We start from the raw sequence: 22,349 nt of genomic DNA, 5'->3' as shown, positions 1-22,349 counted from the left end.
CGAGGTGGAGCATTGCGTTGAATATCAACCTCATAACGTTCTTTAACACACTTTGACTCAGTATTATACACCTGTTTGTTCGGATTCCCATATCCCAAGAAGATACCAGAGATCACCTTTGAATTAAATTTTCCTCCAGCGTCTCGTACCAGAATAGTACAAGGTGCACCAAAGGGTTCAAAATGTTTAATGTTCGGCTTTCTCTTGTGTAACAGTTCATAACATGTTTTACCATGTCTCTTCACCACTAGAACTCTGTTCATCACGTAGCATGCAGTACTCACGACTTCACCCCAGAAAACAATTGGAAGACATGAATCAGCAAGCATTATTCTTGCGGTTTCAATTAGAGTCCTATTCTTTCTTTCAGCAATACCGTTTGATTGAGGTGTATAAGCAGGACTGAACTGTTGTTGTATTCCCTTCTCATTACAGAACAGCAGCATCTGATTGTTCTTAAATTCCGTACCATTATCAGTACGAATCTTTTTAACCTTCAACTTATACAAACTTTCGAGCTTCAGAATCAAAACTTTAATATGATCGAAAGTACCTGACTTGTGTTTCAACATCACAATCCACGAGAAATGAGAATATTCATATGTAACTACTAAGCAATAAGACTCTTCGGTGAGAGTTTTACAGTTAACTGGACCAAAGAGGTCCATGTGCAACAATTCCAAAGGAATATTAACTGAATGATGCTTCTTGGCAGTATGTGACTTCTTAGTCTGTTTCCCTTGCTTACACGGAAGACAACCTTCAGGAATATGAAAACTCTTAACATTCACACCTTCAACTAATTCATTGTGGACTAGAGCATTCATCTTCCTTAGACTCAGATGACCCATACGCTTATGCCAGATAATCGACTCCTGTTCAGTAGCCTTAGAAACGAATGCCTGATGGCCTGTAGCTGCTTTAACATGAGCCTTACGCATATCAAGGATATAGAGATCCTTGCACCTTGGAGCCGTCATCAGAATCATGTCTTTCGGAATTACAAACTCTTTTCTCAAAATATAACAAAACTTATCATCAAAAGCAATGGTATACTTTTTGTCAGCAACTTGTGAAACTGAAAGCAGATTGTTCGACATCTGCTCTACATAATTAACTTTATCAAAGCTGACGTTCTCATTAGCAATAACACCCTGAGCAGTAATAAATCCTCCTTCACTATCTGCAAAAGAAACTGGTCCCCCATCCACTGTTTTCACATTAGAAAGCAAGGACAAGTTCCCTGTCATGTGCCTGGACGCCCCACTATCAACAATCTAAGTACTGCAGTGTGGATTGTAGGCGACCTGCACATTAAAGTAAGAGGATTAGTTAGAAAGGGCCACCCATGCCCTAATGGCAGTGGGTTTCCCATCAACACCAACAACTGGCAACTCCACCCATTGTCCTTTAGATCCAGAAAGACCTTCAGGATTTTGAACACCCTTAACTTCTGATTTAGGTTTCCAAACTGTGTTTTTCAGTAATGATTTTCTATAGTAAACATTAGTTTGAAAAACCTTTTTATCATTTGTTTTCACAGAAGAAGAATTAAGCACTGGTGAAGGTGATCTCCTATTAAAGGAACGATTTGGACCAAGATCTACCTTCCTTCTGGGTGTCTGTTGAATGGGTCTACAATTCATAGCCCTGTGTCCCAACCTCCCACAATTAAAGCAGTTAACATTATCAACATCATGAGAGTTAAACAATTTGCATCTAATTGGTGAAAACTGTCTCCTAGGTGGTTCAGTACGTTGTCTAGTCGTAGGGGTTGACGAGACTTATTGCTTAAAAGTCTGTCGACGACCAGGCGGAATATACTTGGAGACATTACCAGAATTGGAACTCGCACCTGTTGGTGGTTGTTCTACCTTAGGACCTATTTCGTCTATCCTTCCCTTACTGACAAACTTAGGTGACACTCCCTGAGTGTTCTTCTTCTTATTCTGTTTGGGAGTCACAGTGCTCTTAGACTGAGCCTTTTGACTTTCAGTCATCTTACTAGCATTAGCAGGACTTTTCAGAATGGTAACCGGTTTAGTGACAAGCTTAAAAGATTTGCTGTCTTTCTCAGTGTCGATATCAGTATCTGACTCTGTTTCATAGACAACATCTAAAGGTTTCTTTGACTCAACTACCTTACCAGAACTCTCAACAGGTGTTTCCTTAGGCTTACCATATCCTGGTTCTACAACTGGACCCTTACTTTTCTCAACCGGTTTGTTAATATATTCACCCAAAAGTGGCGGGGCAACCTGGTTATAACCTAAACCCTGCTGTTTAGGAGGATTCAAAGTCTGTTTCACATAAGACATCATCTGCCAATTGTCAATCCTAGCTTTCTCAGACTCGTATTTCAACTTAAATGAATTCCTTTCTGCCTTAAGAGTCTCTATCTGTCCCAAATACATAGTAATCACTTTTCCATCATCTATCACAGTTGATTTTAAGTGACCTACCTGATTTTCTAAAGACTTAATCACATCAACATAGTCTTTCTGTTTATTAAGGTAGAAAAGCGCATCATCATAGTACTTTTTATTAATCTGATTCTCCAAATTTATATTCTTAAGGTCAATTCTAAGCTTAGGACAAGTCTCACATGTAACAGATATCTCATTAAGTTTAGTGATAACACATTCAAGCCTCTCAATTTCCTGTTCATAACCAATGCATTTAGAACAATTAGAAACTGAGTCAATACATACCTTATCATTACCGGACATGTTGGCCATGAATGCATAGTCATTTCTTCCAACCTGAGAATCTGCATCTGATTCTGATTATGACTCTGAGCTCGTACTATCCGAGTAATCAGCCTCATAACCTCCTTTACCCTCACCTTGATCTGAACAAACTGGACTCTGAACAGTAACAATCTTCTCATTACCACTCTTAAGATCACAGTTGAGCAAATGTTCCAGCTCTTTTCTGAACCAAGTACCAACATGACAACTCATCCCTTCTTCTTCATCAGACGAGTCAGTAGTAAACTCAAGATCTGATAAGTCCTTAGCTTTGCGAAACTTATCATACAACCTATCTTTAATCCTCTTCCTGAAGCAAAATTTCATAAGCTCTTCTGCTCTCTTCAACCTAGCATCACATTTGCACACATAGCATGTGCAATTCGGATTATCCTTACCAGTACAACCTGCATTTTTCCGAACAATTCTTTCCTCTTCAATTTCTGCTTCACTTTTACCTACAAACACAACGTTAGCTTTCTGTGTATCTACCGAGATGGACCAGTCATATACTTCATCCGCATACGTTGTAGTCAAAGCCTTAGATTAAACAGAACCCAAAGATTCTTTCTCTACAATTACATGTTGTGGTGTAACTGAGATTGTTGTCTGGTGAAAAGGATCATGAAAACCAGGTTTGGGTGGTCTCGTGCAAGTTTTCTTAAAGTGACCATATTCATCACAATTGTAGCATCTAACCTTTGACATATCAAAACCAAACTTCGAATCTCGATTTAAACTCAACGATCTTTGTCCTATTCTCTTCAACTCAACGATCTTTGTCCTATTCTCTTCAAGTACTTTCTAGCACGTCTCACAATGTTACCCATACAGTAGAGTATATCCATTCTCTCAAGCTCTTCCTCATCAATCTGATCATAGTCTTCATTTTCAAGATGACTATTAAGCACTTGTACACCAATCATATCGTTGTATGAGTTAACAACAATAGCTGCCAATGCCATATCTTCCTGAATATATTGAAGAGATCTCTTCTTGATATTCTCAGTTTGAAACACAGGAGTCTGAGTCTGAGTCTGTTGAATCGAAGAATCTTCAATCATCTTAATTGTAGAATTTTGAGCTTGTAATTTAGCATTAAAGTAGCCGGACTGAGACGATGGTACAGACATTTGTGAAGCATTGGCTGATATGTATGTTGTCTGTAGTGGAGCATGAGTACCAGAAGATGAAGCTAAAGTTGATGCAGCAGCAGCTACAGAACCAAGTCTCTTTCTCTTTGCTTCATCCTGAATGTCCTTCTCTATCAACTTCGAAGTAAAAGCTGTTAGTGTCAACGGACGACCTGATGAACTGTACCTGTTTTGAATCTTTTCTATCTCATGATCCGAATTTTCTGGAAGACCATCTTTCAACACCCTTACTGCATTTTCATCAGGCACCTCAATCCCATAATCTGCCATCATTGCAACCAATAATCGATATCTCTCCAAAGTTTGTCCTAGAAATTCTGATGGAAGAGCTGCAAACACCCTCCACTCATCCTTCAAAACCTTACCCTTAGTCGCACGATAAGTAGCTGTACCTTCTGTTGCAGATTGAAGAGCCAACCAGATAGTATACGAGGTTTTGTTTCGATTCTTAAATTGCTAAAAAAATCTCCTTTGACAAAGCTTGGGTTAGCTGAGCATAACATCTACACTCAAGATTGTACTCTTCACGCTCTGTGGGACTAAACTGTGAAGTTTCTTTGGGTTAACCATCTGCTCCGCATGGCCATACATACGGATTCTCAATACATTCCCAAAGTCTAGAGTCGACACCGTTTAAGTAAATAACAAACCTAACTTTCCAGTCCAAGAAGTTCTTAAGATTGTCAAGTCTAGGTACTTTATTTGAAGAACCAGATTCACTTTCATTCAGTAATAGTTTTTGTAGTCCAGGTGCAATTACTAACGCACTGTATTCATTCATCACTTGTTCGTTTGTGTCAGACATTTTAATTGATTAAGTATTAATTTTAAAGTTAATTATGAGTTGTTTTAAAGTCACACGGTCGATTGTCCTTGACACACGGTCGATTGATTGAGACACACGGTCGGGTGTATAACTCACACGGTCGATTGTCTGACTAAATTTTGGCAGCACTTCATTACAAGCTGAGCCTTGGGTATTACTAACTCACACGGTCGATTATCTATCTCCCACGGTCGGTTAACTATCTCACACGGTCGAGTGACTAGCTTACACGGCCGACTGACTTTAGGAAACTGACACGGCTCTGGTAAAACTTACACGGTTGGTTGAAATACTCACACGGTCGATCTAATCACTTAATTGGTCGGTTGTCAGTACACACACGGCCGAGTGTGTTCTTGACAGTAGCAGGTCGAGTATTAGGGTTTTCTAGACAAAAAACGATTTTGCAATTGATTATGGATGAAAAACACAAAACCAACACGTAGAAAACAATAGTGATGACTCCAGAAATACCTTTTAACAATAAAAATATCAACAATAATGTAGAAAAGCTGATTAATTGACTAAAAACCCAAAAACACCAAAAACACCAATTTTGACCCAAAAACGATTTGATCAAGCAAAAACCAGAGACTCCAGCTCTGATACCACTTTGTAGACGTTTATACTTAGGATCTTACATCGCTTGCAATCTATCCTAGAGGTGGAATACACTAGAACAGGGTTAAACCGAGATATGGGTCGTTTCGGGATCGAATATGTAACGCCCCTACTTTTTCATTGATCTTTTACCGTTAATTATTTAACGACCGTTAACTATTGTTCGTGCCACGTCATTTCTATGACCTATATTATTATTTTTGTAATAATATACATATTAATTATTATGTGTTAAATGAATATTTGTATTCATATTTTAAGTTATACGTTTCTACGTGTCGCGGATTTCTATCCGGCGAATCTTTTGGTTTTCAAACCAACGGTCGAGCTTTTGGGATTTTTAAATCCTAATTATTTTAAATATGATATTTTTATGTCATATGAATATATATAGTGTTTATATATTTTCTTTGTCGTGTATTTGTTATCTCTCCGAAAAATCAATCGCGTAGTAGCGTTTTCGCGTTTCGGGCTTCGATCGGGCGTTTGGGCCACAAGCTTCTTGACTTTATAGCATTTTGGGCTAGTGGGGCCCACCCCCATGCATATTTCGGCTGAACCCTTTAAGGGAGGGATGTTTTTGCAATTTTTGTAACTAGTTCCATTTTAATCTCAAATTAATTCATTCCCTTATTTTGTTTCTTAATCTAGCAAGCTTTTCTCTCCTCTTTTTCTTGTTTCTTGGCCATCACCCACACTCACCATATCATCATCATCTTCAATCAAATACTAGCTTGGAATTTGGGGCTTTTAGTATAATCGGATTCTACGCGATCTCCTCTACACATCTATACCATTTGATTCTTGATTAGGGTATAAACCCTAACCCTAGATTTTTAATTTTTCTTTATTTTTCTGTATTTTGATGTTATATTGATAGTATAATGCTTACATGTTATTGTATTGCTGAATGTATGCGTAGAATTGCTCGATTATACATGTTTTCGGTTTGATTAATTTGGGACAGCAACTTTTTCGTTCATTTCTGATTATGTAACTGATTTAAAAGTGAAATTAAAGTATCTATATGAGTTCCTCTCATCAAGACATTAATTTTAGACTCCGGATTCATGTCATTTCGATTCCCGGAACTCTAGATATTATTAAAATGGTGTTTTGTTGAGATAAATTTATGAAAACAAATTGAATTAGGTATGGTTCGACTTTGTGACCATTTTTAGAGTCTTTAGGGTGTACTAGTGTGTTAGGATTGATGATGGGATGAACTTTCATGTTCGGGTCATCTGAATCCGAGCCACGGATCACCCGTTATGACTAAAACACGTTTTTGAGCGGATTAAAGGTCGAAACTGATTAAGGGCTATAAGTCACGACTTGGTAACTGTTCTTGGGATGTTCTTGAGTACACTAATGTGTCGGGTGGGTTGGTTAGACGAAGATATATATAAGACTCGCCGAAAACTGATTCCCGAGGCTTAAGTTATGACCCGATGAACTTTTAATTAAAACTTATGGTTATTAATTATGACTTATGATATAAATAATGATTTTCATTATTATTAAATTACTTATGATATAAAATGTAATTATTATAATTTAAGACTTATGATATATATTTATTATATCATTTAATTATTACTTATGATTTAATTAAACTTTTAATTAAACTTATGATTAATAATACTTTTATTATTAATGAAAAATACTTATGATAAGTATTAAACTTATATTATGAGATTATTATAATGAGACTTATAATAAGGATTAATTAATTATTTAATTATTATAAGGCTTAGTTATTATTTAATTATTAAATATTTATGATTTAATAATTAAAATTAGAAACTTATGATATGATTAATAATTCATTATTAATTAATAATACTTATGATTTAAAATTTATTATTAATTAATAATAATTATATTATGATTAATATTTAATTAATTAATTAAATACTTATGTTATATTAATTATATCATTTAAACTTATGTTAACTTTAATAATTCATTTTAATCTAATTAAACTTATGTTATGACATAATTATACATATTTAACTTTAATTAACATTATAACTTATATTATTATTACAACTTACACTTTAAAAATTAATGTTGACTATGTTTGACCAAGGTTGACTTTTGAGTTGACTTTCGGTTGACTTTGACTTTCAGTTGACTTTTGTTGATTTTCTAAATAAGGAAACTTTCCTAACTTAAAAACTTTCTAAAAATAGCAACTTTTTAAATATGAAAACTTTCTAAATTTGGAAACTTTCCAAAAATAGAAACTTTCCTAAAATAGAAACTTTCCTAAAATAGAAACTTTCCAAAAATGGAAACCTGCTAAAATAGAAACTTTCTAAAAATAGAAAGTATGTGTCCGTACTCTGTTCCAATCAAATCGATGCATGTTGAGTGTTGTTCTATGTCTACTTGCAACATGTACAATAGCTAACATACTAAGACTTGACCTAAGTTAGTTATTTATATCGACCTGCTTTATTTATAGGTCGGCGTTGTGATCATTCCTGATCACTTTACTTCATTTGCTGTTCGCATATTTGTGTGGTTACTTCGTTGCTATTAAGGTGAGTTATAGTCCCATTTTTCTATTTAAATCTTTTGGGATGAGAATACATGCAATTTATTTTATATTTTGGACACAAGTGGAGGTTGGTTTAAATTATTCATTGTGAGTTGAACAAAAATATTTCCTAGTCTGGTAACTGTAATCACTGGTTTCTACTGGTGAACGCGAATCCTATGGATAGATCTATCGGGTTTGACAACCCCATTTCGAGCTAGTCGCGCTAGCAATTTATAATCGGAATATTTAGTACTTCGTATTTTGTTGTAGATACACTTGTTCGGTGTATATTATTTATTGTATTTGGCAAGGGTAAATAAATGGTTAAGTGGTTACCAGGTGGCTCATGAAAAATGGAATAATGCTTTTATATGTTTTCTAGCATATAATTTTGTGGTCCAAAAAGGAGTTTTTATGTTTTCAAACATAAATTTTTATGGTTTAAATTAAATATTGTTTGCAATATTAAACCTATAATTCACTCAACATTTTTTTGTTGACAGTTACTCGCATGTTTTATTCTCAGGTTCATGATTGACTGCTTCTGCTGTGCTTAGAGAGTCTGCATATTTATGATGGCAGCTTTTGTTAAACATTAACTTGCATTCTATTTCGTTACATTAAATAGTGGGTGTTTGTTGACTTTGTTTTGGTCAACTTTTGGTTAAAATATTTATGTATAGTTTTTCTAAACTTATACATTTTAGTAGATTTCCTTCATAGGATATTATTTTTAAATAAAGAATGCAAGGTTATTTTATTAAATTCATATAGAGTTTCGATCAAGATGTGGGACCAAGATAACGATGGTCGTCAAGTGTACTTTGACGGATCATTTCAGTTGGTATCAGAGCGTTGGTTGTAGGGAATTAGGCTGCATTGATGTCGTTACCCGAGTCGATAGGGTGCATTAGTGAGTCTAGTCTACAGCCTGGCCTATAATGTATTATGATATGTGATTATTTGTATCATATTGGTATGTATATTGTTAACATACATACATCCCTATTATGTTTTGAATCCGGGAGGAACTCCCATTCCAATTTAAACGTAGTCTCCGACTCGTGCGAACTTATCCTTATAAGAACACCTCGGGTAGTGAAACCGAGGGGTGTCATTCTTGACTTCTGAAATTCTCGACATTTCTATGTCATCTATTATGGTTATGTATATATAATGTTTGAGTTATCTTACGCGAGATGTCATTCTTGACTTCTAAATGCTCGGTATTTCAATGTCAGCTATTATGTTTAGGTATATAACATTATTGTTATATTACGTGCCTTTGTGCCGTTGTGCCTATGTGCTTTGGTTTTTGAACCGGAAGACGTCATTCTTGACTTTTAGAGATTTTTGGCACTTCGAAGACATTTCTATGTCATCGTTACTCCTATTTGTTACTTATGATGTTTTGTCTCTTGTGCTATCCTTAGCACATTGTTTAAGAAAATGTTTTAGAGAAATTGTGTGGAAATCCGAAGTTGATCGCGTGTCCTGACCTCATGTAGTGCTATTGGAATGGAGCTATGAATTAGTGAAATATAATGGCGTCAGGCCAACGTGATTATGTTACGTTAATTCATAAAAAAGTCCCAATATTGTGACATGAGGAATAGAAAGCGAGTCAAAGAAAATTTTTACACTACTCATTCAGAAATTCCGATGTATTACATGGGTAGGGAAGATATTCATTATCTTATTTGTTGATATACGAGAAGCCCGTTTTAACCAGATTATCTATCTCATGCCCTATCCTTCATAACTCGCTTGTTAGCAACAGCTTCGCTCGGGAACAGTTTTGGCCCAGGGACTTATGTCCTGATAACAGTCAAAACAACATTTAACTCGTTGGTTTTCATGACCTCATAACATTTGTTGGTCAAATGTTGCACGACGATTCAAGTCCTTTACTCGATCTTCCACGATCTTACTTCAACTTGTAACCTCTGAAATACAGATACTCTGTTTATCATCGAGAGTTTTACACATTTGTTTAATTGGGTGTTCTTACGAGATTTATGGGCGAATAGAAGTAATGAAATATTTTGTCATGTATACAATTTATAAAATCATATATGTACGTATGGATTTAAATGAATAAATTTACCCTTACCTATTTTGGCTAGTATATACTAAATCATACCTTCAAAATTATTTTAAAACCACACATTTATTGAGCTGTTTGACTAAGTCAATTTGTTTTATATAAAATGGTACACGTTGTACCTACTTCTAAATTTACTAAGAACTTCGTTCCGTTTATGTTGTCACATCAAATGTTTAAAGCTTTTTCAAAACTCATTTGATTGATTTTATCAAATTTTCGCAATACTCTACAGAGTGTTTGGATCACAGTTCTTCTCATCCTCCGTTTAAGGATGAAATTTACCATTGAGTTCATTGATAGATACTCTTACACCACTTTGGATGCCGGTTTTATAAAATTTGTTGGAAATTCTTTGCGCTCATAAAATTTTCCCTCTTATAGTTGGACATGGCTGAAACGCGGACCGATGAATCAATTTTCTGGGGAACACTCGGTGGTCACCCTATTGTAGAAAAGGTGCTAGGTGGGTTTCTACCCCAACTGTTGTTATAGTGGGTATCATGGATATATATTACACTAAACCGTCTGAGGAGTTTCTACTCTCAATACTCGCTATCAACCGCAACACCCTCGTAAACATCAATTCTAGGATTCAACACTTTGAGGTGCAGGAAATTATTTTTGGAGATTCATCTCACCTAGAGTCGGCTATTCTTTATAACTCATGATTCACGTTCTTTTCATCCGCACATAAATTTAAGAATATGGATGAATCTTAGATTTCCTCGCTCATTGTACAAGGAAGTTCACTTTCGTTGAAATATCACACCTTTCGTACATCTTCCTTTCAGAAATGTAATGAAAATCTACTTTGAAGTCCGTGATCCTTGTTATCTCCTTTGAGAGAATTGCCTTAAATATCTATGCCACCGATGTGACTACTCCTTGTTGCAACTATATTTCATTCATCCCAGTTTGTCCCCTTGGGGAGCTCCTGTTTTGTTTATTAATAAGAAAGATGGTTCGTTCCGAATGTGCATTGATTATCGTGAATTGAACAAGCTTACGGTTAAGAATCATTACTCTCTTCTGAGAATTGATGATCTATTCGATCAACTTCAAGGTTCGTCCATTTATTCTAAGATTGATCTTCGTTCCGGCTATCACCAACTGGGGGCTATTTCGAAAGCCGCTTTCCGTACCCGTTATGGTCACTATGAATTTCTTGTTATGTCGTTCGGATTAACCAACGCACCTGCTGTGTTCACAGACCTCATGAACCGTGTGTGTATACCCTATCTGGACAAATTCGTTATTGTTTTCATCGACGACATCCTTATTTATTCCAAGAGTGATGAAGAGTACGAGGAACATTTGAAGTTAGTGCTTGATTTATTGAGAAAAGAAGAGTTGTACGCTAAGTTCTCTAAGTGTGCTTTCTGGTTAAGAGAAGTTCAATTCCTTGGACATATTGTTAGTAAACAGGAAATACAAGTTGATCCTGCCAAGATTGAGGCAATTGAAAAGTGGGGAATTCCAAAAACTCCTACTCAAATTCGCCAGTTTCTAGGATTAGCTGGCTATTATAGAAGGTTCATTCAAGATTTTTCACGAGTAGCGAAACCTCTGACTACTTTAGCGCATAAGGGGAAGAAGTACGAGTGAAAGAGTGAACAAGAGTCTGCTTTCCAAACTCTGAAGAAGAAGTTAACTTCTGCACCGATATTATCACTACCTGAGGGTAATGATGATTTTGTTATCTATTGTGATGCTTGTCAAGACTTTGGTTGTGTTTTGATGCAAGGAAAGAAAGTCATTACTTATGCGTCACGTCAGTTAAAGATTCATGAACAGAATTATATAACCCATGATGTAGAATTGGCAGCTGTTGTGTTCGCACTCAAGAATTGGAGACATTACTTATATGGGGTCAAAAGTACTGTGTACACTGATCACAAAAGTCTTCAACATATCCTTGATCAGAAACAGTTGAATATGAGGCAACAAAGATGGATTGAGACGTTGAATGATTATGATTGTGAACTTTTATATCATCTGAGAAAGGCCAACGTTGTGGCCGATGCGTTAAGTCATAAAGAAAGGGCTGAACCTCGCAGATTTAGAGCCTTGAATATGACAATTCGAACAAACCTCGCAAAGCAGATTCTTGAGGCACAAGAAGAAGCCTTGAAGGAGGAGAATTTTGTAACGGGAAGGTCCGAGGCTTGAGTAAACAGTTAGAGGTACGAACTGATGGTACTCGGTATTTTACGGAATGCCTTTGGGTTCCGAAGTTTGGTGCTCTGCAACAACTTGTTTTAGATGAGGCTCATAAGTCTAGGTACTCTATTTATCCTGGTTCAGGAAAGATGTATCATGATCTTAAGGAGCTGTATTGGTGGCCTAATTTGAAAGCTGATGTGGCTACGTATGTGGCTAAGTGTTTGACCTGTGCTAAGGTTAAAGCTGAATACCAAAAACCATCTGGACTTTTGGTGCAACCTGAGATTCCCGAGTGGAAGTGGAAAGTTATTACGATGGATTTTATTACCAAGTTACCAAGAGTTGTTGGTGGATATGATACCATTTGGGTGATTGTTGACCGAATCACTAAGTCAGCTCACTTTTTGCCGATTAAGGAAACGGATTCGATGGAGAAGCTTACTCGTTTGTATTTGAAGGATATTGTTTCTAGACATGGTGTTCCTGTATCTATTATTTCAGACCGAGACAGCCGATTTGTATCGAGGTTTTGGCTATCCTTACAGGAAGTCTTGGGAACTAAGTTAGATATGAGCACCGCTTATCATCCCCAGGTGGATGGTCAGAGTGAAAGGACCATTCAAACATTAGAAGACATGTTACGAGCATGTGTTATTGATTTTGGTAATGGGTGGGATAGGTATTTGCCACTAGCTGAATTTTCTTATAATGACAGCTATCATGCAAGTATTAAAGCCGCACCATTTGAAGCTCTGTATGGTAGAAAGTGTAGGTCTCCTGTCTGCTGGAATGAGGTTGGGAATGCTCAACTCACAGGTCCAAAAATTATTCATGAGACTACCGAGAAGATCGTACAGATTAAGGAAAGATTGAGAACCACTAGAAGTCGGCAGAAGAGCTATGCCAATAAGAGAAGAAAAGATATTGAATTTCAGGTCGGTGACCGTGTTATGTTAAAGGTATCACCTTGGAAAGGTGCGGTACATTTTGGTAAAAGGGGAAAGTTGAATCCTCATTTTGTTGGACCGTTCGAGATTATTGAGAGAATTAGACCTGTGGCTTATCGTTTGAGATTGCCCCAAGAACTCAGTGCTGTTCATGACGTTTTTCACGTGTCAAATTTGAAGAAGTGTCCGGCCTAGGCCGATGAGACCATTCCTCTTGAGGAGCTGCATTTTGATAAGCAACTTCATTTTATTGAGGAACCTGTTGAAATTATGGACCGAGAGGTAAAGACTCTTAAGCAGAGTAGAATTTCTATTGTCCGGGTTAGATGGAATGCCAGACGCGGTCCCGAGTTTACTTGGGAGCGTGAAGATCAGATGAAGCAGAAGTACCCGCATTTGTTCCCAGATGCTGAGTCAACCCCTGCACCTGCTTAAATTTCGGGACGAAATTTCCGTAACGGGAAGGTACTGTAACGACCCTACATTTTCCGTTATCTTTTACCGTTAATTATTTAATAACCGTTAACTATTGTTCGTGGCACGTCATTTCTATGACCTATATTATTATTTTTGTAATAATATACATATTAATTATTATGTGTTAAATGAATATTTGTATTCATATTTTAAGTTATACGTTTCTACGTGTCGCGGATTTCTATCCGGGGAATCTTTTCGGTTTTCAAACCAACGGTCGAGCTTTTGGGATTTTTAAATCCTAATTATTTTAAATATGATATTTTGATGTCATATGAATATATATAGTATTTATATATTTTCTTTGTCGTGTATTTGTTATCTCTCCAAAAAATCAATCGCGTAGTAGCGTTTTCGCGTTTTGAGCTTCGATCGGGCGTTCGGGCCACAAGCTTCTTGACTTTATAGCATTTTGGGCTAGTAGGGCCCACCCCCATGCATATTTTGGCTGAACCCTTTAAGGGAGGGGTGTTTTTGCAATTTTTGTGACTAGTTCCATTTTAATCTCAAATTAATTCATTCCCTTATTTTGTTTCTTAACCTAGCAAGCTTTTCTCTCCTCTTTTTCTTGTTTCTTGGCCATCACCCACACTCACCATATCATCATCATCTTCAATCAAATACTAGCTTGGAATTTAGGGCTTTTAGTATAATCGGATTCTACGCGATCTCCTCTACACATCTATACCATTTGATTCTTGATTAGGGTATAAACCCTAACCCTAGATTTTTAATTTTTCTTTATTTTTATGTATTTTGATGTTATATTGATAGTATGATGCTTACATGTTATTGTATTGCTGAATGTATGCGTAGAATTGCTCGTTATACATGTTTTCGGTTTGATTAATTTGGGACAGCAGATTTTTCGTTCATTTCTGATTATGTAACTGATTTAAAAGTGAAATTAAAGTATCTATATGAGTTCCTCTCATCAAGACATTAATTTTAGACTCCGGATTCATGTCATTTCGATTCCCGAAACTCTAGATATTATTAAAATGGTGTTTTGTTGAGATAAATTTATGAAAACGAATTGAATCAGGTATGGTCCGACTTTGTGACCATTTTTGGAGTCTTTAGGTTGTACTAGTGTGTTAGGATTGATGATGGGATGAACTTTCATGTTCGGGTCATCTGAATCCGAGCCACGGATCACCCGTTATGACTAAAACACGTTTTTGAGCGGATTAAAGGTCCAAACTGATTAAGGGCTGTAAGTCACGACTTGGTGACTGTTCTTGGGATGTTCTTGAGCAAACTAATATGTCGGGTGGGTTGGTTAGGCGAAGATATATATAAGACTCGCCGAAAACTGATTCCCGGGGCTTAAGTTATGACCCGATGAACTTTTAATTAAAACTTATGGTTATTAATTATGACTTATGATATAAATAATGATTTTCATTATTATTAAATTACTTATGATATAAAAAGTAATTATTATAATTTAAGACTTATGATATATATTTATTATATCATTTAATTATTACTTATGATTTAATTAAACTTTTAATTAAACTTATGATTAATAATACTTTTATTATTAATGAAAAATACTTATGTTAAGTATTAAACTTATATTATGAGATTATTATAATGAGACTTATAATAAGGATTAATTAATTATTTAATTATTATAAGGCTTAGTTATTATTTAATTATTAAATATTTATGATTTAATAATTAAAATTAGAAACTTATGATATGATTAATAATTCATTATTAATTAATAATACTTATGATATGATTTAAAATTTATTATTAATTAATAATAATTATATTATGATTAATATTTAATTAATTAATTAAATACTTATGTTATATTAATTATATCATTTAAACTTATGTTAACTTTAATAATTCATTTTAATCTAATTAAACTTATGTTATGACATAATTATACATATTTAACTTTAATTAACATTATAACTTATATTATTATTACAACTTACACTTTAAAAATTAATGTTGACCAAGGTTGACTTTTGAGTTGACTTTCGGTTGACTTTGACTTTCAGTTGACTTTTGTTGACTTTCTAAATAAGGAAACTTTCCTAACTTAAAAACTTTCTAAAAATAGCAACTTTCTAAATATGAAAACTTTCTAAATTTGGAAACATTCCAAAAATAGAAACTTTCCTAAAATAGAAACTTTCCTAAAATAGAAACTTTCCAAAAATGGAAACCTGCTAAAAATAGAAACTTTCTAAAAATAGAAAGTGTGTGTCCGTACGCTGTTTCGATCAAACCGGTGCATGTTGAGTGTTGTTCTATATCTACTTGCAACATGTACAATAGCTATCATACTAAGACTTGACCTAAGTTAGTTATTTATATCGACCTGCTTTATTTATAGGTCGGCGTTGTGATCATTCCTAATCACTTTACTTCATTTGTTGTTTGCATATTTGTGTGGTTACTTCGTTGCTATTAAGGTGAGTTATAGTCCCATTTTTCTATTTAAATCTTTTGGGATGAGAATACATGCAATTTATTTTATTTTTTGGACACAAGTGGAGGTTGGTTTAAATTATTCATTGTGAGTTGAACAAAAATATTCCCTAGTCTGGTAACTGTAATCACTGGTTTCTACTGGTGAACGCGAATCCTATGGACAGATCTATCGGGGTTGACAACCCCATTTCGAGCTAGTCGCGCTAGCAATTTATAATCGGAATGTTTAGTACTTCGTATTTTGTTGTAGATACACTTGTTCGGTGTATATTATTTATTGTGTTTGGAAAGGGTAAATAAATGGTTAAGTGGTTACCAGGTGGCTCACGGAAAATGGAATAATGCTTTTATATGTTTTCTAGCATATAATTTTGTGGTCCAAAAAGGAGTTTTTATGTTTTCAAACATAAATTTTTATGGTTTAAATTAAATATTGTTTGCAATATTAAACCTATAATTCACTCAACATTTTTTTGTTGACAGTTACTCGCATGTTTTATTCTTAGGTTCATGATTGACTGCTTCCGCTGTGCTTAGAGAGTTTGCATATTTATGATGGCAGCTTTTGTTAAACATTAACTTGCATTCTATTTCGTTACATTAAATAGTGGGTGTTTGTTGACTTTGTTTTGGTCAACTTTTGGTTAAAATATTTATGTATAGTTTTTCTAAACTTATACATTTTAGTAGATTTCCTTCATAGGAAATTATTTTTAAATAAAGAATGCAAGGTTGTTTTATTAAATTCATATAGAGTTTCGATCAAGCTGTGGGACCAAGATAACGATGGTCGTCAAGTGTACTTTGACGGGTCGTTTCTGAATAGATCAAACCTAGAGCCAAAACTAGATTAGATCGACACCTAGACGATATATTTCGGTGGTATATGGTGTTAGGGTTCTCTGGAGACTAAAACCTACGACTTAGGGTGAATGGGACGAATAACCTCATCAAAGAAGTCTAAACCCGTATATATAGTGAACACAGACACACTCGGTCGAGTGTCTGTGTACACTCGGTCGTCTGACTGACACAGTCGGTCGAGTGTCTATATACACTCGTTCGACTGTGTGCAGTTTAACATATTGATCATTTAATAAATTAAGTACACACAAACACAAATATAATCAATAGTCTCGAGTAAACATTATTACATAACCGAAATGTGTTAAACATAAAAGCAAATAACGGCTGGGGATTCATGCACCAACATAGACGACAATATACATGCTATACCTACAATGTATTTTCACTTGTGGATTTGATAAATTCATTATATTATTTAATTTAGGTGTGTTCATTTGATGGTAAAGGGGTATGTCATGAATGTTGGTGTAGTGTGATAAGTAGGTGATAGGAAGAAGTTGCCGATGTAGCGTTAATATGGTACAATGTGGTTGTACGACATGTGTCATGGATAAAAGTGATCTTATTAGTTATTATTTAGGGTATTTCTTTAAATGTTATCATTTTACATTTAGTATATAATATTTATTTATTAAATTTAAGTATTTAATTTAATTATTTTTATGTGTGTATTAATTACATATTCTAATTCTAATATTAAATTATTTATGAGTACGTACTAGCAAAACTTACATGTAAAAATATCGATTTATATCATAACATATCATTAAAGAATTGTAAATAATAAATCTAATTAATTATGTTTGTATCTAACTAAAAGTTACAGAGTTAAGTCGCGAATATCCAAGTAAAAATTATTCACCTTCATTTCTTAATTAGTAATTTGAATATTAAAAACCATATTCGTTACCCTTGTATAAAATATACGTAATACGGAGTATGTACATATGCAACTTGTGAATATTTCTTGCTGATAATTAACTACATATGGTGGTCGTGCCACTAGAAGTCTTGGTTTTGAAGACGGTTTCATTTGCATGAAAGATATTAGTAAAATACTACGTAATAAATTAAATTAATTCAGTGGGTAATTGGTACGTGTCCAACAAACATGCATTTTCCTCAGTTATTTTTCAATTATCTTATTCAATAAATTAATATATTTGTAACAACATATAACCCGAATATATCACTCATTCTACTCCACCGCCATTACCTAAATAACTCGCATGATTAATTTATATTTATATGCTATTTTTATAATAAAATAAAATGTATTAATGTATCAATTATCAATTATTAGTTTTAATATGAACAACCTTAAACGTTTAATACTAAACGCGCGAACACTCTATCATATCTTCGCTTCTAAGTCAAGCAACCACAAGTTCGCTAAAACATAATTTGAGAGGTCACTGTTATATTTTAATGTGTATATATGTATTATGTAATATGTATGTATGTATTGTATTGTATGTATTGTACGGAGTATGTATTGAGTTAGTATTATCTTTTAAGTTAATTATATGCGGATGACAATGTAATAGGTACTAAACTACTTTAATTAACTTGATCTCGATTCAAAAGAAGGTTAAAATCAAACGTGGCCGTCCCCGCAGCTTTGGCTCAGTGGACATGTGGTGGTGCCTAGCACCCCCGCCGGGCTAGAGGTCTCGGGTTCGAGCCTCGTCACCTACAAAGGATATTATTTGAAAGAAATTCCTTGAGGGTGACCCAAAGGGAAGGTTTTACCGATCCGCTCCGGGACTAAGGTCCGGCCCGCCTGCCCCGTATGGGATGGTTTAAGGGTCGGATCCCCTGAGTGTGGTTCGGGTTTCCTGCCCGAACGCGTGTGTGTGCAAATGATGACTAGGCTTCGGTCCGAACTGATGCAAGTTTGCCGTTAAAAAAAAAATCAAACGTGGCCATCTCCAAAAAAACAAAATTTGTCCAATTTATGCAAATAAAATATACTCCATAAAAAATATATTTTTAATGACAACTCTAATGATTATCATTAAGAGATTAAAACATGAAACAAAAACTTGTACATTAACAAGAAATAATCACTTTCTAGATAAAATAATCACCTCATATACCACTAATTTTTTACATTTATTTAGTTCTTAATGACAATCATAAGAGTTGTGATTAGAAAAATTCTAAAATATACTGCAAGCTAGGAAAAAGAAATTATTAATTATAAAATAAAATATACAAGTGGACGAATGGCATGCGGGTTTTCTAATCTATCTAATTCTAATCATATAACAGGCGATTATTTATGTACAGAGTATATAATAATTTATTAGTAATATTAAAAAAAATTCTAATCACAGCCATTACAATTATCTATAACGTATATAAATATAATGTACATAGCGGTTAAAATTAATTTTTAGTAGTGTTATTTACATGTCTTCAGAGAAAAGTTTCAAAACTTATAGATACGTAGAAAACATAAATTTCTAGTTTAAACACTTGATTTATTGTACGAGTAGGAATAAAGAAATCATTGATGATGTGACATTTTGTGTGTGTATAAATAAACGGACAATGAGTTATTGCTTCTTCATCACAACTCAACATATTCATCATATCAAAACAAAATTAAATCTTTAGTTTCTTGTCATATTTGCACTTGCCACCCAAATTTTAGTGACCCATTTTTCATTCTAGTACAACACCATTTCTCATTGCATAAAGGTAGTTATTAACATTACCAAACACAAATGAGATTTGACATGAAGACAATGATTGTAGTGGTGTTGATGGTATTCATGTTGAGACATTGTAACGGTCTCGGTCTCAACATGAATTACTATCTTATGAGTTGTCCTATGGCCGAGTTCATGATCAAGAACTCCGTCAATTCAGCTTTGAGAGCGGATCCGACCCTTGCAGCCGGACTTATCAGGATGCACTTCCATGATTGTTGGATTCAGGTTCTTCATTTGTCTCATTTAAGAGCTAAAATCAAACAACTTGTATCATCTATTATGTTTAATCATATATATTTATTCTATAAACAATTTTGTTTAATGAAACGGGACCTAATCTTTTGATATCTTTTGATTATACTGATAATTTAGAGGCTATTTGGTGGTTTGTCCTATAGGTCGAGTTTTTTTAGAAAGACAAATACTCACACAACACACCATATATCATATTACGATACACATTTATCACGACTAAAACCCCTAACCTCATAGTTAAGGGCACGATAAAACTAGACAAGTGACCCATTGGTGTAATTAATATGGGTCACTTAACTTCTCCTAATTATTTTCTTAATGCATGTTTTACATGTAGGGTTGTGATGCATCTGTTTTGCTTGATTCTACGAGTGACAACACGGCTGAAAAAGACTCGCCTGCTAATTTGAGCTTAAGGGGCTACGAAGTCATAGACAACGCCAAGAAACTAGTAGAAAACATGTGCCCAGGCGTAGTTTCGTGTGCTGATATTGTAGCAATGGCTGCTCGAGACGCTGTTATCTTTGTAAGGATCTATTACAACGGGCCTTAAGACGTAGTTCTTTGTTTCTCAATCACAACATGCTAAAGATATACCATGCATTTCTAGATATGTATAGTCTAGTAGTGATTAGGATCCTAATATCCTCATAAGAGGTCTCATAGCCACATATCTTAAGGTGATTAGAAAAAAGAGTAAAAAATGATTACGTGATATAATCTGATTAGATCGCGTATTAAGTAAAACAATCCCCTTATTCGAGTAGTCTGAACAGACAAAACTATAAAAATTTACTCGTTTATGTTAATGGCAATTTTTCAGGCTGGTGGACCGGTTTATGATATACCAAAAGGAAGAAAAGATGGAACAAGATCAAAAATTGAAGACACAAGAAACTTGCCATCACCAACTTTTAACACTAGTGAATTGATTAATATGTTTAAGCAACATGGTTTCAGTGTTCAAGAAATGGTCGCTCTTTCTGGTAAATTTTCTATATATTAGTCCGTATATATTATTATTTTATTCATTAATTAAGATTAGATTACAAAATCGGTCTATACATGCAATTAATTAATTAATTAATTAATTAATTAATGAGGAGGTCAACAGTTCATGATAATACTCACACAATCTTGATCACTTCAATAAGTCGACTCACATCTACACTAAAAAAAAATTGTCATCTACTATGTTTAAATACAATTAAAAAAAAGTCACTAAATTTTAATCACCATACCATATTAGTGACCAAACAAATGACCACTATAGTAACTAATTTCAATATTTGGTATCTAATAATATGTTGTGACGGATCTATAGTGACGCAAAATGACCAACCTATTTTGGTTAATAACTTCCTTTTTAGTATTACTAGTGACCAATAACCTTTGTCACTAAAGCTCATTCTTCTTATAGTGCCAACTTCCATATTTATATATTCGGTATATATATAAATTCGACTACTATTGCTCTATGCAGGTGGACATACACTAGGAGTGGCTCGATGTTCATCTTTCAAGAATCGCCTTAAAAACTTTGATTCAACAAACGATGTGGACCCAAGCATTGACAAACAGTTTGTGAAAACACTCACGAAAACATGTAATGCAGGTGACAACGCAGAACAACCATTTGATTCATCAAGAAACATGTTTGATAACGATTACTACAACGCACTTCAAAGGCAGGCCGGTGTCTTATTTTCTGATCAAACCTTGATGACTGATCTTACGACCAGACAAATTGTGAACGGGTACGCTGGCTTTAACCAAGCCAGGTTCTTTTTCGACTTCCAACAAGCCATGGTGAAGATGGGGTTACTTGATGTTAAGGAGACAGGAGAAGTTCGACAAAATTGCCATAAAATCAACTGATTTCATTGTCGTAGCGAGTGATGAAAAAACTTGGATCTTCTATCTTTTGGTTATAAGCTTTGTTATATTGGTATTGGATGTATACGAAATAGTATGGATTTGGTAATTGTGTGTAGTAATTATGTGATTGTACATTAATATTAGTTTTAATACATGCTAGTTACGAGTACTTTTTTCCTTCCTATAACTAGTCAAAAATCCAAAATTCTGTATTGTATGTAACATGTAAGAGTGCGTTTTATAAATTATATATATGATATATATGAATATATGATGCTTAAACTTTAAATAGTTACAACTTTAATTGATTCAAAATTTATGATTGAATTCAAGTAGGATATTATCGAAATTAAAGTGTTTAATACTCTGTAGAATATTATCGAAACTAAAGTGTTTAATAGTTGAAAAAGTTTTAAAATTTTGAATGGCTATCACAAATTAAAGAACAATTTAACATTAGTGCTAAATCATATAATTAATAGCAAACAAATACACTTTAATGTTTTTATTAATTAACCTTCTACACACTAAAACTCACGCAAGATGTTGTAGCTTTGATTAAATCTTCATGTAGTTTTC

General features: G+C 34.3%; 1 protein-coding gene across 1 annotated transcript; it reads left to right on the top strand.

Moving 5' to 3' along the window:
- The first annotated feature begins 19,509 nt into the window (after positions 1-19,509).
- LOC139859245 (peroxidase 47-like) lies at positions 19,510-21,958 on the top strand. The gene is made up of 4 exons (XM_071848040.1): positions 19,510-19,862; positions 20,230-20,418; positions 20,716-20,878; positions 21,376-21,958. Exons 1-4 carry the CDS (start codon positions 19,650-19,652, stop codon positions 21,768-21,770), a joined length of 960 nt encoding a protein of 319 aa, XP_071704141.1. The 5' UTR covers positions 19,510-19,649; the 3' UTR covers positions 21,771-21,958.
- The last annotated feature ends 391 nt before the right edge of the window (positions 21,959-22,349 follow it).

Source organism: Rutidosis leptorrhynchoides, chromosome 1 (assembly GCF_046630445.1).
Source record: "Rutidosis leptorrhynchoides isolate AG116_Rl617_1_P2 chromosome 1, CSIRO_AGI_Rlap_v1, whole genome shotgun sequence".
Lineage (NCBI taxonomy): Eukaryota > Viridiplantae > Streptophyta > Magnoliopsida > Asterales > Asteraceae > Rutidosis > Rutidosis leptorrhynchoides.
Note: the sequence above shows the minus strand (reverse complement) of the source record. Positions and strands in the feature narration are given on the sequence as shown.